Source organism: Melospiza melodia, chromosome 24 (genome assembly GCF_035770615.1).
Source record: "Melospiza melodia melodia isolate bMelMel2 chromosome 24, bMelMel2.pri, whole genome shotgun sequence".
Classification (NCBI taxonomy): domain Eukaryota; kingdom Metazoa; phylum Chordata; class Aves; order Passeriformes; family Passerellidae; genus Melospiza; species Melospiza melodia.
Window position 1 is genome coordinate 6,644,866 of NC_086217.1, and position 18,032 is coordinate 6,662,897.

Below are 18,032 nucleotides of genomic sequence, written 5' to 3' on the forward strand. Positions count from 1 at the left end.
ATGTGCTGCTTTAAGGTCTGCTTTATTCTTTTTTTTTTTTTTTAACTTTCTAAGTTTTTAGTATTTATTAAGTGCAAATCCTCTCTGCAAAGGAGCTTTTTGCTGTCTGCAGCTTCCAAATTAAACTTCTCCAGCAGCTTCCACATCCCTTGGAGCTTCAGTGCCCTGGTAGGACTGTTCTCTTCTTTCTGTAAGGGTTTGATATGCCAGCACTCTGCTTCTCACTTTAGTCCTTCTGTGTCTGGAACCAAAATTTGCACCTTGTATATCTCCATTAAGCCAATTCAGATGAATTTTTCAAGGGTGTTGATCACCTGCTTTCCTGCCACACTGCGGGGCTCCTCAGAACTTTTGAAAACTGCTGAGCCACCCGTGGGTGGCTAAATCAAATCCAGATGTTATGTAATGACCTGACTCCCATGGGTTCCAGGTGCTTCACGGGTGCTGAGTGATTGAGCTGTGCAATTATAAATTGTTGCACAAATCTCTGCATTCTCCCTCCTGTGGATGGGACTTTTGGAAGAGGCAGAGGTTAGGCAGAGAGTTCATCAGGGATCTCTGGTCTGTGATCACAGGTAGCTCTGTGCTACCTGTCCCACCTGGGCATGGTTGGGAGCTGCTGTCCTGGTTCTTGTGCACACAGCCATGGCCAGAGCTCCTCATTTGGGGGCAGAATTTGAACCTTGCAGCTCAACCCTCTCAGTGTGATGCATAACAGGACCCCCACCCAGGGCTGGGGCTGGCCTGTCCCCTCCATGGTGGGAAGAAAAATGATGGGTGAGAGGATGGAGATGGTGCCAGGTCACCTTCCAAACACTGAGACCTGGCCTGTCCTGCCCAGACAGGGACAGCAGCTGGGTACTGGAGTGACAGAGGAGCTGTGGTGGCAGAGACATTGGGTTATCCAAGGTGGGAGAGGCTGGAGGCTTCTCTGCCCATCCCTGTGGGCCCTCATGGCAGCACAGCCATCCTTGGCACTGAGCTGGGACACAGATGTCTCACACACCAAGGCATGAACCTCCTGCAGTTCCTAATTCAAGGTGCAATGGCTGATGCTTGGGCTGCCACCTCAGGGCTGTTTTCCATGGCATGTTGGGCAAAAGAAGTTGGGATGGGGTAGTGGCAGAGCTGGGTTAACTGTAAAGGTATTTTTAAGTGTTGTCCTCACTTTTCCAGGGACATTAAGGTGGTGTCTGGGGTAAGTCAGTCAAGAGCAGTGGTTTTGAGTTGACTACCAGATTTTTTTCCTAGTGAGTTGAGTGGTGTGGATGGGGGTGAGGTATTCTGAGTCAGTGGGGATGACAAAGGTAGAGCAAGGAGCTGGAAATGTTCATTTTCAAACTGAACTTGACTTCACTGAACATGAAACCTCCATCAGTGTGGCCTGCTGGGACACAGAATGTCTGGACAGAAGAGCAAAGCTGGGGATGTCCCTTTGGGTAGGAGTTTCCTATGGGCTTTCCTTCTCACGCCTGGCTTTTGGTGAGCTCTGTTGCCTCCCCTTCATCCTGGTGGCTTGTTTCAAAGCAGGGAAAGTAGGTTGAGGAGTTTCAGAGTTGACATCAGCTCTTGCCTTCATGCTGTTGTGTTACCAGAAGCAAAATTTTCTCCCCTTCTTTCCTTCCCTTTATTTTGAGGTGCTGCATCCACTCCCAAGGACAGCTGCACACATGCTGGCTTCCTATGGTGATGTTTGGAGAAGAAAACGGGATGAAGCAGAATGTTATGTGTAACATCTCTAAATACATGTGTGTAAATATATTTGTGTGTACACACAGGTTTGGTCCCCAGCCATATTTTTGATAAATATCTTTTTAAAATAATTATTTACAAGTAGCGAAGTAGAACATGGCTTATGCATTGGGCTGAGCTTGGTGCCTGTGTGTCTGTGCTGTGTTGAGCAGCTGGTGGAGCTGGGCTCTGGCCCTGAGGGGCTGCCAGTGTCACTGTTCATCTGACAGGTTCAGGCAAGGACCACCACAGTTTGTATCTGATTGGACTCCAGCCCTTTGACTCCAGATGGAAAACCATGTTCCTGCAGGATACCCCTATAAACCAGCTCTCAGAATAAACTCTGCTCATTGCTGCTGTACTTGGGATCCCACATTTCATCAGAGCAGGACTGGCACCTCCTTTATCTCTTCAGACTTTAATCAGCACCTCTTAGTAAAATGTCTTTTGTTTTCTCCTGGCTATGGAAAAGTGAGTCAACTCTTCTGCTTTGTGGGTTCAAACTGAAGGAATCAGTCATTGCTTTTATCTTCTGTGCACGTTGAGGAATGGAGAATAAAGAGAGAAGAGTCTTCAGATTCAAATACTGCATTGACCCCATGGGTCTTGGTTGACAACTTCTCATTCTTTGCACAAATGAATGACTTCCAGCATGTGCCATGCAAACCTTGGGTCTGAATGGACAGGATTCACACAGGAAAATCAGCTGTTGAACAGAGTGGTCATGGAAAGTATCTTGTGGTGGACAGGATGGATGTGATGGAGGTGGGGGTTGGCCTGTGAGACTGAACTGGTTTTCTGTTCTGCTTGTTTGGGGAACAGGCTCCTGAACGGGACTTCAGTTATCTGGGTTTGCTGGGTATTGTGTCTGTGAAAACTACAGACATCCTTGATATCAGGTGAATGTTCTTCAAACCACAAACACCTTCTCATTTTGGGAAACTTCAGTAAAAAGAGAGCAAATCATAGCATAAACTGAGTTGGAAAGGACTCACAAAGAATCATTGAGTCTCCTGGCCCTGTACCCTGCAAAAATCCTCCCCTCTGCTTGGGATTGTTGTCCAAATGTTCCTTGAGCTCTGTCAGCTTCGGGGCTGTGCCCGTTCCCTGGGGAGCCTTTTCAATGCCTCACCACCCTCTGGGAGAAGAACTTTGTCCTAATATCCAGCCTAAATCCAAATGGCCAAGCCAGTCTCCAGTGGATTATGGCAACGTTAAACACTCTTCTTTGTTGAGCCTGTTTTAATTCCTTCCTTCCTTCCTGAGATGAGCTTGGAATAAATCCAGGTGAGCAAATGATTCTTCATGCCTGGCATAAGTGGTGCCTTTGCAGAGACAAGTGTGGATCAGTTGGAAGTGATTCTTTCTGATATCTCTTGTTCCAGCAGTGTGAAGGTGGTTGTCCTCTCTGAGGAGCACAGGGGCTTTGCTATAGCATAGCTTCTATTCTTTTCTCTCTAATATTCTAGGTGGATATTTCACACCAGAGAAAAGGGAAAAGGTGGTTGTCTAGGAACACTGGTTTAGCTCCTTACAGCACTCTCAGTTTTCTGTTAGCATCCTTGCAGAGCTTACAGCAAACCAGCTCTTGGCTCTGAAGGGTCAGTGAGAGCCCCGTGCCCCAGCAGCCATCACAGAAGAGCCCAGCATGGAAAATCTCACCATACTATTGGAGCCTGGGAATCTTCACCTGATCTGCACAAATCTTTTATTTTAGAGAAGGGACATTTTAAAAGTCAAATTTGCTCTGCTTGGTCTTGTTACGAGCTCTTTTGGTCACCACATTGAAGTAGCTGCATCTCTGAATAAGCAGTCTCTGTCTTGCAGTCAGGTGCTTTCTGTGTTTCCCATCTGTCCTTGTCTGCCACAGAAAGAAATACATGACCAGGTGCATTCTTGGCAGTGAATTTCAGGTTATTTCAGGCTGTGGTGCTGCCCAGAGTTTGTGAGATACTGTTTGGTTGTATTTTTTTCTAAGTTCCAAAAGAGAAGTTGGACTTTTCCACACTTGGGTTGTAATTTTTTTGTCCTACAGCAGTTTAAATTAGAAAAATCACTTCTTTAGAGTATTTGAAACTAAACCATTTCTTATATTTGAATTAGCAGCTCTCAGTATCTGCCCCTCTCAGGTGGTTCCCACAAGGAGCTAAGCAGAGCCCCTGGTTCCTGTGCTGGCTGCACTGGTCAGTGGTGCAAGGATCCAGGGATTGTTCTCCACACAATGCTTAGCAGAAACACCTCTCACCCAAGCTCCTCCAACTGCTCTGAGATAACAGGTCCTCATGTTGAGAAAGATTTCTGGAGCTGGACAGCTTGAGGGACTCTGAGATCCAGCATACAACTTTTGTTCCTAGAGAAGTCTCATGGTGCAGAGTGGTGATTAACTCTTCTCAGTTGTAGGGCTCTGGAGGGAATAAGTAAGGATGTAGTTGTTCAATTCCTTCAGAATTATTTGGGAGAGGGGATCTGATGAATGGCAAGACCACCAGTCCTAGATTGGTGGATTCAGGATGGAAGCTCGATTTTAAATTTTTTTAAGGGAAATAAAGTTGTTGGTAAGATCTGTCTTAGCACAAGAAAAGCAGAGCAGGGATGGACAATGTGCCTTGAGGGAAGTAGCATGTCACTAATATACAGGTATTTGGCTGATAAGTTAATAATGCATGTTTCTAATTGTAGTCATAATACAGTTGGAAGTAATAATTCTCATTGCTGTAAAAAAACCAAATTGCTTGCCTTAAAAGGAGTTCAAATCACTGGGTGCTGCTTTGTCCCCAAGGAGGGGAGGTAGCTTAGGTGGAAATTGGAAGGAAAAGACCTGGCTGTGATTTGTGCTGCTGAGTGCTCAGTGGGCAGTGTGACTAGCTGAGTATTGTGTTGTATGTTATTGTGTCATGTGATAACAGCACCATGTTTTCCTGTCATTTCCACAACTTTTCCTGGCTGAAGTGACACACAAGCAACCCCGGGTAGTAATCACATTGTCCCGTTCAGTTTCAAAAGGAGAGAAGCGGACCTCATCCCGAAACTGTCCAGCAGGCTACAGTAAGCTTTCCTGTCTGTTAGCCATTGTCAAATCTTCTCCATCCCCCAAAAATGGCATCTCTGAAAGTAATGAAATTGTCTCCAGAATAGTGTCATTCCATGGGGTGATTGCTGTGTAATAATGATTTTGCAAATTATTTATGGTCTGTATTGAGGTTATTTTGTTGATTCTTATGGCTGTGCTCTTGTCTCTGTTTGCTGTTTTCTCTCTCAGGGAGCTGCCCATGACCCAGGAGAGGAAATAAAAAGAATCAGCATTCTCAGAAGGGTTATTTAAATCAATTAGCTCAGAGTTTTCCTGTATTATCCTGAAGTTCTTGAATCCAGTTAAGCTTTAAAATCCCAGCAATGGTGGGTTCAGTGAATGTGCTGCAGTCTGACTCATGGCTGAATCAAAATGAGTTTGAGATCAATGTGCTCAGTTAAATTCAGCTCAGTCTTCACCACTGTGGCTGGAGAGGTTTCCTTCATGTAAGGGCAGGGTTAATCAAAATCCATTATAACTCAGTACTTTACCAGGGGAGCTTAATACAAAATATTGACATTTTAAAAGCCTCAGCCAAGCCCCATTGAATCCAGGGAGACTCTGAGCACATGCTGGGCTGAGACTTGTGAACTCTGGAAGGGCTGTGCCATCTTCCACTTTCTGTTCTTATCTTTATCTTAACGTTTTGGAGGAGCATAAAAAGCCAGAGCAGTGCTAGGTTCAATTTCAGCCTCTTGGTCACAAGGAAAGGGAGCAAATGTGCTTTCCTTTAATCTGGGTAGGTCACAGGTGCAAAACTATTTCCTTCCTTTGCCACATTTTCTGTATCTCTTCTTCATGTCTAGGAATGTATTCCTGAATGTAATGAAGCCTCAGGACAGCTTACATGGATCAGAGCAAACACAAATTAGTTCTGCCCCTCTTGCAAGGATGCTGTTTGTTTATGAAAAACAATAATTTCTTCTTTTGAGAATCCAAAACTTTTGTGACAGCACCAACATTTTCACCTCCCTAGAAAAAAAAAGGAACATTTCTTTTGGAGGCCTTTTCTAGTGAAATTCAAACTAGGGTTGATATGGTTTTAGCATTGCCCTGCAGGGTCTGAAAACGGTTTTAGAAATGACACAGACTTTGAGACAGAAGAAACAAAGCTCTCCAAAATCTCTCCAGGATGCCTGAGAGTCTTGGTAGGAACATGTCAGCCACTAAACTGTGTTTGTACTCTGAAGTTTCACAGTGTTATTTGAACCCTGCAGTTTGCCTGGAAGTTTTTTTGTTAGGATTTACATTTTAGCTTTGGCTGATGGACCACAAATCAGTTTTTATAATGTCAGCCTTTTTACCAAGCGTGTGGAGAAATAGAATATATTCTCATTAACCCTAGTGAAAATAGGAGCTTTAGTGAAAGACTTCTGAGCAGAGTGCAGCACCAGGCAGGCTTGGGAAGCACAGCTGGTTTGCTTGGATCTTTCTGCTTCTGCAGATTTTATTCATGTCAGCTGTACCATCGAGTATGTCAGATTTTGGGCTCCTTTGAGTTCTGCAGAGCTCCCAGCAAAGTGAAACAGAGGAGATAGGCAGCTACCTACATCCTTTTGGCCTTGCTTCATGTCTGTTGACTTTCAATTTTGCTTAAAAAACCCCACCACCTTTTCTCTGCTTCTTTCAGCATTCCTCCTTTTCCATGCCGAGGAAATGCTTGTTATTAAAAGTTGTGGCCTCCCTGCAGCTGGTTGTTAACAGCAGGGCTCGGGGACAATCAGGCTCAGTTCACAGCCTGTCAGGGAGCTTCCCAAGGTGTCTGTGGGTCTGCAGGGGAGATTTTGGGGTCCGCAGCCCTTGCCATGTGTGCCCAGCTGTGCCGCTTGTGGCGAGCAGCCCTGTGGCCGTGGCGGCGGTGCCTGGCGCCAGCGCCCGCCCGCCTCCTGCCAGGCTGGACACAGCTCTGACAAAGGACAACTGTTCGCAGGAGTTGTTGTCCTGCTTGGTGCTCCTAATCCCTGGGATAACTGCTGTGACAAGCATAGTAACCATCTGCAGTGAGGCTGACACATTGGTGCCTTTCAAGTGCAAGGATCGCAGCCACTTCCTCGGCCCCTTTTTTCTTGGCTTTGCAAAAATTTTCAAAAGCAAGATGGGCAGTTGGAAGCTCAAGCCCTGGATGAGTTGTCATGATCTGTAGTCCCTCTAAGGTGACCTTTGGAAATGCTGCTTTTAACTGTTTGAAGAGTATCAAGCCCACTTCAGCTATTTATACTATTTTTTAAATCATATATGAAGCCCCACAAGTCCATCTTACACATGCTGGGCATTTGGAGAATATATGTCAAATTTTGCCCAACATTCCCAGCCTTAGAGAAGGTTAGATTTCACAGTCTAAAAACAAAATGGTAGCAGAAGGCACATGTGTGCTAATTTCTGTGCAAACTCTGATGTGCACTAATCCCAGGGACTGGGCATTAACTTCTTTTTACCTTCACTAGAGCCCGGGCTGTGTGGTTGTCCTGCTGTTCCCTGAAGCAGGCTGCTGTAGTATCCAGAGCACCAGGATGTAGTACAGGGTTTAGGCAGGCTTTTTTGCATTTGGAGGCACATCCATCCTATGGATTTATGTGCTCATACATCTGCAGCAGTACAAACAGAAAGATGTCCTGCATTGGCAGTTTAGTTTTTATTGCCTCACTCAAAAATTCCCAATTTAGATCAATGCAGAGAGTCTGTGTTCTAGATTTGCATTTTTGGCATGGTAATCCTTTGGGGTTTTGATTTACACTGAAAAGTTTCTTATAAGTGTGATTTTTTGACATTAAAAGCAATTATTGCATTCCAGTTACGACTCTTGAGGTGGGCCATGCTACCTAAAGGAAAACTGCCCTGCTTGCATCTGGCAAATCGGCTAAATGAGCAAAACCTCTATTCAAGTATCTGTCACTCTGTCAGACTGGTAATTTGGTTATTTGACCATTTCCCTGGGTATTTGAGAAGAGCTAAGCAGGAGCTGCGGCTGCGAGACAAGGCAGATGGCATCATAAATACATAATGGAAATGAAGCCAAGCTGCAGGAGGGGAGGCTTTGGGGGTGGATGGTCTTGGTCTGTCTGGATGCAAAGCCCTGGAGAGCAGCAGAGCCCCTGGTGCAGCCCTGGGGAGGAGGGAAATTCCCCAGCTCCCACCTTCTTCCCTGCAGCTGTGGAACAATGGCCCAGATCTGCTTTCACACCACAGCTGGGGACACACAGGCTGCTTGTGTGACAGGGAAATAATTAATTCCAATTCCCTTTCTCTTCTGGGGTAGGGTCAGAAAAGCAAAGTTTCCTACCCTGAAAAACAGAGGGAAAGGGTTTAATTGCTTATTTGAATAAATTGCCTAAATGTTTCAATTTTTCACTCCATGAGAACTTTGATAGGGAATATTATTTTCAAACAAGAGCTGAAAAGGGAGCTCGGTCTGTGAGAACTCAGTATTTCACCTGTCTGCCATCTACCTCCCAAATATCCTGCTCCTTCATGCCCACCAGCTGGCAGGAGGTGAGGCAGGAAATGCCCATTTGTCTGTGCTTCCTTGGCATGGTGCTTCTCACCTCCCTTCCTCCCAAAAACAAGAGCTGTTTTTATGGCCCTGACAGAACAGGATGGTGGAGCTGTTAGATAGAAACCAGTCAGGAGCTCCCAACAGAAGCTGTCAGTGAGACACTTGGCACATATGGAGGTCATGTTTCTTTTCTTTTATTTTTCCATTTCTTATTTCCTCTGTTCTTTTCTTTTTTGTAATTTTGCTGTTTTTTTTCATTCCTTGCTTTTTAGTAAGCAATATCCATGGAGAACCCCACAGAATGCAGGGTTTGTTGTGCACAGAAGCTCTGAGATGGCATCCATCCCACCTGTGCTGTGTTGTAGCTCCCAAAATCATTTCTAAATGCAGTGTAGGGGCACTGTAGGGAACAGAAGATGGAAATCTTGGGCTGGACAGGTTAGAGAGCAGGAAACACCACGGCAGACACAGCCCAGCAGTGGGGAGAGGAGCTGCTCCCGAATGCTTTCACCAAACAGCTCAAGGGTTCAGGACGTGCAGCTGCCAACCCAAAGTGCAGCAGAGGAGGAAGCCATTTGAGCTGTAGCTGCTCCAGTCAATTGGCCTTTTGCCCTCTCAGAACCTGGGATCCCAATAAAATCCTGTCATGGTTGGGTCCCCAGCTGGGTGGTGTTTGCATGTGCTGGTGACCAATGTGGGATTTATCAGCATGGAATCAGCCGTGACCTGTTTATTCCTCGGCTGATAAACTCAATAAGCTCCATGTGTTTGGTGGAATCCTCCATGTGTGTTCTGCTCCCTGGCCAGGAAAGTGGGGGCTGGATCAAATATCCACAGGGTTTGATAGATCTCTCCTGTGACAGGGGGGTCACAAGGATTTGTGTGCTTCAGAATGTGAGATCAGTGTGCCCTGCAGTGGGAGCTGTCTGCATTGCTCTTAGTGCATCTTGAAAGTGGAAAATGTGGGCTTTTGGCTTACTTTATGACTCAAGATGTGTGAATCAGCTAATTAACTAATGAAAACCTGAAATTTTGCATGGCATTTTAAGGTGAAAAGTGTTGCAAATACTTGTGCATTTCCTGCTAATTCAATGGTAGCATTGCTGCATGTAAATGAGCCGTTGGGGGGCACCTTTGAACTCTTCTGTTCACAAATTTTGGACATTCATCTGCTCCTTAGCAAATCCTGGTGGCTTCAGTAGGGACAGGGTTTGCTTGAGAAAGTTAATTTAGGTTCTTGGTGAAGAAACACCTGAACAGGCAGATTTTGTTTTCATACATCACAAAGAACTTGTTTTGGTTTTTATAAATTATTTGCTCTTTTTTTAGTTTTGGATAAATTAAATTATTATCTATATGTATTAGATTTTGGGGGTTTGGGGTTATTTTCTTTTTTAATTGGAGTATTCCAATAAGGGTAAACTTTTCCTAAAGTCTCACTGGTTCACCCAGAAGAGCTTTGCCTGTATTGATGGAATCCCAGCTGGAAGGGAGGCAGGTGCTGGGATGTGGTGGTGTAGAGCAGCAGGAGCTTTGGGGAGATGGGCTGGGAGAGCTCTTCAGGCTCTTGGTGCTGCATGTTACCAGATCCTGCTCACACCCTGATGAATTTTGTGCAAAGCAGAAAGAACTGTGTAAATGGGTGCTTAGAGTGATTCTATGAGACATATTGAATTTTATGCTGCAGCTGGAGAAACTTATCCTTAATTGAAGCTGTGGGCAAGTGTATGTCATTTTTGATTTAACATTTTCCCTCACCCCTCCACCCCCACCCCAACCAAAAATCCTCTGTGGAGTCAGATTGTTGCTGTAGCTTTGTAAACCCCTCTCTTCTAATGTTTAATCAAGTGCTGAAAAGAGACATTTAAAGACTATTTAAAATGTGGAAAAATTGCTTCCCAATATTTTTGACAGAGAGAGACTGAGAACACACAGCATTGAATCATCAGGAAAATTGAAGATTTCCCCTGAGCAACATTGGGATTTTACAGCAGAGGACTTGAAAGACCTTGGAGAAATTGGACGAGGCGCTTATGGTTCTGTCAACAAAATGGTCCACAAACCAAGTGGGCAAATTATGGCAGTTAAAGTAGGTGATGCCCATCCTTACATTTGTACTTTAGTCCGTTGGGATGCAGTGTGATGGAGAATTAAGGTTCTTCCATCTAGCACCCATCTGCTGCTCTGTTCTATTTATTTCTGGTGTAAAGGCTGCTGTTTGCTGAAAATGCAGTGTATAATGGGCATGTTTTCAGGTGATTTGTGAAGTTCTCATAATTGCTGTGCCCTTTTCAAAATGTCTATCAGGAGCCTGCTGTTCTGAGGGGATCACACGTCTCTGGAGACTGATGATGGGGCACGGGCCTTTCACCTCTGGGTCACTGGTTCAGGTACAGCCTAGGCTGGTGGTAGGCACAGCTTGACATCTCATAGCTTCTTGGTGTCTTTTGTGAAATAAGGTAATGGCTTAAAATTAGCTGTTTATGTCAGCATGTGGTGTGGCCTCACCAGGAGGAGCTGGAATGGAGTGGCTGTCCTCTAGGGATTGTTGTGCTCTTGCTGATGTGTGATGGAGTGTCTGCTTTGTGCTCACCATGTCAGACTGTCCTGGAGGTGGAAAGTCTAGCAGGTTTCTTGACTGTCCATTTTCTACTTTATGCTACCCCAGAACTCACCTTAGAACCAGGAACAGCCTCCTCTCCCAGCAGGGCAATAATTGCCTGTCTTGCCACAGCAGTGCTGCTCACTGAGCATCTTTGAGGAGCTGCTTGTCCTTGGAGGTGGCAGCAGCTGTTCCCTGTCTCTCTGGTCCTTTCCTTTGCTCACTGCAGGTTGCTAATGACATCTATCTTTAACTCTGTTGATGATATTAACTGTAAGTGCTCTTATGGCTCCCAGGAGAAAGAAAAAATGAGCTGTGTAGGAGTCTGTGTTGCTGTCTTTTCTACTCTCTGTCTTCTTCAGAATATTCCCTGGAATCTGGAGACATTTGCCCCTGCTGGTCTCACATGCCAAGCAGACACATCTCAGCCCCAGCTGCTCTGAATGTAATTCCTACCTGTCTCTGGTGTGTCAGGTTACTGGAGTAACCCTCATCCCTTGATCTGCTCCAGTAAATACTGACTTCCTCACAGTGCTGGCATCACTGCTTAGGTCTCTTGAGTGTTTTTGATCACCATGCAGTGCTGTTTCAAGCTGGGTTTGAATCCCTGAAAGTCTCCAGTGGAGCCAGAGGTTGCCTGTAGCTAAATGCTGGTTTCTTTCAGTTGCCTTTGGCAGAACTCATGGGTCTAGTTTGTAGGCGACAGGTTGAAAAGTGTTGGTGTAGTGCAGTGGTCCCTGGACAGCTCCATCCTCTCACTCAGGATGTGTGGCCTGGGTAGCTGTAGTTTTGCTGAGGGTGTGAACCCCCAGGGCAGAGTGGCTGTTCCCTGGAGCTCTGCAGTGGCTACAGCCATGTGGAGAAGGACTTAGTTGGATTACCTCATGTCATGGAGAAGCTGTGTCTGCTGGCACAGGGCTTCTCTTGTCCCACACTGTTTGCACAAGGGCTTTTCAGGACCCTAGGTGAGCCTTGTTTGAGGGCCCCTGGTGCAGGTACAGCCAGTGGGAGGCAGAAGGCACCAGTTCTGTGTCCTTGAAGCACATGGCTGGAGATGGCACAGTGCAGCATGTTAAGCTGGTTTTCCCAAGGGATGAGGTGTGTTCTGAGCCTTGGGGTTCTGGGCTTGGGGGCTCACTTTTAAACAAGTAAATCTGATTTATTTACAGTGACTAAACTGTGAAATGTTAAAGTTACTGGCTGGGCTGGTGCCACCTTCTTTTCTCTGACCCTGTTTCTTTCAAGCTGGGGAAGAAAGGTTGGAGGGTTTGGGCAGCAGCATCATTTCTACAACAGTAGTGGTAAGCAACTGTTCTGTTTGTCCCAGCAGGGAGAAAACACAAAATTGAGCAAAGGAAGATCAGTGGGTGGAACAGTGAGGCCTCCAAGGCAGCAGCAGCAATTCCCCAGACTGGATGGTGCAGTTCTTGGAGATGAGGTTTCAGGATGGGGCTGAGCTTGGCCTAGTGACTAGTTAATCCCACACTCCTCAGATTTTCCATTCTCAGCCTCCTGATGCTTTTGGGGCAGCCATGGCTGTGCATTAATCTTCTGCTCCTTCTCTGTCTTCATCTGTCCATGTTGAGGACTGTCCCCCTCCTGCTCTCTCCTTCTCTCAAGCTTTGTGGTCTCTTCACTGTGGAACTGTTGCCTTCAGCCTTGTGCTCTCCTTCAGCATAAAGCTCTTCTGAAAGAGAAGTTTGAGAAGGGAAGTTGTGCTTTGTGAATCTGTGTCAGTTGAGTGAGGTCTTGGCTATGATCTCTGTGGCAGGTGCAGCTCTGAGGTGTGGCACTGTGTTGGGGGCAGGTGACAGAGTACCCTTACAGCTGGATGGTGCAGCCAGTGTCTGGTTATTTGGTTGCTGTCATTCCTGTGCTTCCCCAAGAGCAGCACCAGTGCAGCAGGCCAAGCATCCTTGGAAGGACATTCAGCACAAGGAAACAGCTTTATGGAAGCTGCAAGCCAAAAGTTAGCTGTTCTGTACTGCTCACTAGATGCAGAGAAAATTGGTTCAGGGGCCTGTCCCAGCTGCTCCTCCATCCTTCTCCACCACTCCCCAAATTTCCACTACTGTTGCTGCAAATTCCCAGTGCAGTCAGGAAATTCCTACCCCACTTCTGGAAGGGCTGTGTCCTGCTTGCAGCTACCATGACCAGGCTTGCCACCCTATTCTACCACAGGGAGATTCAAATCCTCCTTGTTCTGCAAGTGTGGAGCTTGAAACATTGCTCATTTCCTCTGGCTGGAGTCTTCCTCTGGCTGAAGGCAGCTCCTGCTGTGCCAGGCCAGCTGGGCACCTCTGGTCACTCATCCTGCTCCCCTCAAATGCTGTGGCTGCCAGAGCATATCTTCAAACCCTCTTCCCAGCTCTTTTTTCTTGCTTTTTGTAGCCTGTCCTGCCTTTTCTTAAGGAACAGTTCCTTGAAGCTTCCCAAGCTTTCCCCTGCTTGGGAAAGTTCAGTGTCACAGGGCACATGGGCTGCTGTTCCTGAGGGCTGAAATATCAGCAAAATAACTTGAGATCTGCAGGTGGAGACACTGTTTTCTTTCCTTTTCCCCCGTAACTCATTTTGGACTATCAGCCTGTGCTGATGGTTGTAATTTCTGTCCTGGCAGATACAATCCTGGTACCTTTAATGAGTCTCCTGGAATGGGCAGGGCTGCCAGGCCCTGGGTGAGTCAGGCTTTTCATCTGTGCTCCAGAGTCAGTAGAAGAGGAGGAAAATGAACCTGAAATGAGCTTTGTTGTGTCACTGGCTAAAACTGCTGCAGCAAAGCTTGAGCAGGTGAAGCATGGCTGGGATGATGATGATGAGCTCTTGTGCCCTCTCCTGCTTCTCCCTCTCCTTTAGCCTTGGTCATTCTCTGTGAATGCTGGTTTCAATGACAAAAAGACATTCTGTACCTCTTTGGGAACAGGCTAGAGTGGGCTGCAGAGCAGGGACCTGGTCCTCCTGTTTCTGCCACCTCAGCTGTTTGTGCACCCCTTATGTTTTCTGCCATAGAGAGCTGCTTCCTAGAGCTATCAGGAGGAGGGGGAGAGGATGTAGGAAAGAGGGGGATTTGTGTTCAAACCTTTCTCATTTTTGCCCCTAGAAAATGTTGCATTATGTCCTCCTAATATTCCAAATTTTTATTTCCAAATAGAAACCAATCCTTTCATTCTTTAGATCACTTCCTTCCAGATCTTCCTGGAGATCCACCTTTTTACTCTGGGTCAACTGCCATCACTGTCTTCCTGTTACTGGAAATACCCTTTTCATTTTCTTAGGGATTTCTTTGGCATTTGAGGTCAAGACTTTTCCAGGTGGGAAAGAGAACAGCCCAGTTTTGTCCAGTGCCAGATCTGGCTATGCAAACCAATAAATGCAAGGCCAGTTTGTATGCTGAATCCTCACCTTGTCAGGTTTCTCTTCCTGGCTCCTCATTTTACTGGGAGAAATCTCTTTTCCTGGCTGGTGTGTGTCTGCTGCACCAGCTCTCTGATCTTGCCTGGTCAGGCTTCCAGTTTTACCCGCTATCCTTTGATTTTGCTTCTGGTTTCTTGTTTTTGTGTTGGTCTGGTTTTTCCCAGTCCATAAGTGACTTGTGACCATTGTCCTGGCCTTTCCACTGTGCAGAGATCTCTGGTTCCTCCTCAGGATCTGCTCCAATGCTGTCCTGGTTTTGTCTGAGAGGCTCCACAGTATGTGCAATTCTCCAGCCCTTTTTGTATTTGTCCTCCAGCATCACCACAAGGTGTTGTCCCAGCTGCTCCAGGGACTGTCCCTCTTGTTCTGTGAGGGTACCACAAATTAGAGGCACATGAAGAAGCCCCATTTATTTGGAGGAAATGTTTTCTTGGGAAACTCGCCCAGCTGCTAGGGGATGTCATTTCTAGCCTGAGGTTTCCTTCTGGTCCTGGTGATAGTTCACACAAAAAGGATGCTTTAAAAGATCCCTGGAATATTAATTTAGTAAAAAAAATAGCCCAAACTGGAATGAAAGCTGGGGAGCATTGCTCCAGTTAGAGCAGGATGCTCTGCTTTGTACTGAAATGCTGTACATGGTGTGGGTTCTGTTAGCCAGGGGACTTCACAGTGCCTCTGGAGGCCTGGAAAGCTGCTTGTTTGAAAAGTTCATACAAGAAATAAGAACATATTTAAACCAGTCAACCTTTGATGTGTTGGGTGGCTCCTGTGCAGGTCAGGAGCCTAAACACAGCAGTCATGTCCTGAGCATCTGGTGCTCCTGGCAGTGATGTCTGAGCCTCAGGCTCAGGCAGGAGATCTTCACCTGCTCCTCACCTCTTCTGCCCTGCAGCAGGGAACACCTCAAACATCCATCTGGGGTTCACCACCAGCAGCTTCTCCCAGTTTTGTTTCAACCAGTTCAACTGGCTGGGATATACATCACCAAGAGATGAGTGGAGTGGTTTGTGCTTTGGTTGGCTTTCAGGCTTCTTATCACTGCCCCATGGAAGCATCTTGCACTTCTTTTTAATTTAAGTATTTTTCTGTCAGAAATAAGTTACAGCTGGGAGAGTAACCCAGCTGGAGAAGAGGGTGGTTTTGTCCACAGTGTTCAATTTTCCCCCACCAGAAAAGAAAGTGATTTTCATCTGTAGGCCAAAATTTTCTGTATCTTCCAATATCCTCAGCCTGGCTGAGGATACAGCCTGGCTACATCCCTCTGCAGTATTGCCTAGTCCAGCCTCCAGGTACAGTCAGTGTCCTCTACAGTCAGTGTTTTCTTTTTAGTTTAACAATATTTTTTACGTGCTCTACTTGTTCTCTAAACTTTTGCTAAGGAAATCAGAGGCATTTTCAAGATCAGTTGGGTAATTGGAAGTGTCCAACCCACGAGCCCATGAAGGATCCCTGTTTTTCCTGGGGAGGCCAGCAGGCCATGGAGCTGTTTGTTGTTCTGAGCACAGTGTCTCTTGTACATCATTTGGTAGTCAGGGCTTGTTCTCTCATCCACAGCTTCAAACCAGAAGTTCCTGTCTGACTTTCTCAGGTTTCTCCATGGCAGTCTCACAGCAGAAGGAGGTTGCTAAGCATCAAATGCCCCTGAGAGCAGAAATGTAACATTTATTTATGCCTCCATGGTCCCTCCATCCTTTCCTGGATGCCTGATAGCCCATAAAGGCCCATCAGAATGATACATTAGTATATTTAGCTCCATCCAGGGGCAAATTTCTCTGTTCTTTCCATGTCCATATGACTTCCAAAGAGAAGTCTTGGGGTTTTATTGCCAAACCCTTATTGTAATTCTTCACACAGTTGAGTGACACCTTCAGAATTGTCTGTTTCAGTCATTTGTTTAGGTCTGCTGGCTGAGAGTTGAGGAAACCAGTGTTCCCAGTCCTGCTGTAGGAGGGGAGTGGATGAGTAAGAGCTGGAAGAGAATGCTAAGAGAGAGTTAGAGCCTCATCACAGGAGGTGAGAAGCTGGTTGTGATCTACCTCAGTGTTTCAGATGGGGAGATATATATTCCCATCTTCAGCAGTGACTGGGCAAACCCTCTTTTTGTTGGGGTTTGTTGTCCCAAATCCTGCCATCCCATGGAAGGACACTTCTCCCATGGCACTGCCAGGCACTGCTGTGCTGAGCTTTCACCTGAAGATGAGATAAGCCCCATGCTCAGGGCAGTTGTGGTTTCTCTCACAGCTCAAGGAGTTGAGTTTTGGTTTGGTGTTTACAGCTTTTTTTTTTCTTTTCCTTTTTTTCTTCTATTTTTTTTCAACCAGTCACTTCACGCTGCACCTGAACCTTTCTGTGTGCATATTGGGCTGGATGATGTCTCTTCTGTTTTGGGTCAGGTTTCTGGAATCTGCCTGGTTTTAGGTGTCAGGGTGGCACAACCCGCAGCACAGACTGTGCTTTTGCTGTTGGTGCTACTCAGAGCATGGCTTCTTCTTCCTGGAAGGCTTTGTCCTAACCTGTGCTTGAATAAAAAGGACTGGAGAATTTCTCCTAAGAGGATATGATACAGTTTAAATTGGAGGCCAACAAGGAATTGTTAAAAAGGAAACTCCATAAGCTTCTACTACAAATCCCCCCTTTTTTCTATCTGTGGCTTATTTGGCTGTGGAGTCACTTAGCAGTGACTTATCAGTGGCTGCCAGGAAGGTGACTGGGCTGAGATCTGTAAGGCCTGAGGTGAAGTCAGCCCTGTCCATCCCTGTCTGAAATGCTCCCCTCAAGGAGCTGCCTCACCCTGTGTCTTCCTTCCCTGTCCCCTGCCATGTCCCCTGTTCTTGGGGATTGTGTCTGTGGGAGCTGCTGCAGAGCTTTGCACCATGCCTGGGGTTTAGGAAGCAGGCTGTCTCATGGCTCAGGTGCTGTTTGTGTACTGACTGCTGTTGGCTCTCCTCTCTTCCCTGTTCTGCTGCTGAACTGGGAGTGCTGGGCTGCAGCAGGCTCCCTGGCACACTCAGCTGAGCAGAGCCACCCTGTGCAGCCTGGCCTGACCCTGTCTGTGTGCTGTTCTGCATGCTACTCCTCGGAGTTCTCCTTTCTCTTGACTTTGCCCGTCTCCAGCACTGCTCTGAGACCTCCCAGTCTTGTACCACAGCATTCCTTTCACTCCCTGCAGCAGTATTTGTTGTAGTGTCCACGTTGGCTTCTCAAGCTGTCCTCTGCCCTGCAGCTGACCCACTGTCTGTGCTCTGGGTGCTCTGCCAGCCCTTTCCTGCTGGGGAGCTCGTGTTTGAGAAGAGGAGTGTTTGGGTTTGGTGTTCTGGAGTGCCATTAAAATCATCTCCACCATAGTGTGTATTTCACATGGTTTGCAGTGCTGGAGAAGTGGCAGCAGAGGAGCAATGTCAGAGGTGGGAGGAGATGCTTTCAGGAGAAGAGGTGGAATTTGAGGAGGATGCTGTGGGGCTGGCTGTGACAGGATTGTGCAGGGGCAAGGGAAATGCAGAGCAGGGCTAGGACAACTCTCAGATGACCAGGAAAGAGGCTTTTTGGAGAACAGACATGGAGTGGGCACAGAAGGAGAACACAAGTTATGACACGGAGAAAAGCTCCTCGTTCCTCACCAGAGATGACCCACACATTTTCAGTGTGGGTCATGTCTCAGTGAGAGGCTGAGCTATTGGTCATAGGTCTCACCGTGGTGGCTTTGGCATCCATGACCTTCTGTGGAG

General features: G+C 46.6%; 1 protein-coding gene across 2 annotated transcripts in view; it reads left to right on the top strand.

Annotated features, from left to right (window-relative positions):
- Positions 1–18,032, top strand: part of MAP2K4 (mitogen-activated protein kinase kinase 4) — a 62,105-nt gene that overhangs the window by 27,061 nt on the left and 17,012 nt on the right. Inside the window, exons 3-4 of one of the 2 annotated variants that reach the window (XM_063176127.1) lie at positions 4,681–4,776; positions 10,209–10,383. In XM_063176127.1, the coding sequence (XP_063032197.1) occupies positions 4,681–4,776; positions 10,209–10,383 (271 nt within the window). The remainder of the gene's footprint in view (positions 1–4,680; positions 4,777–10,208; positions 10,384–18,032) is intronic. The other variant, XM_063176128.1, reaches the window with a different exon arrangement.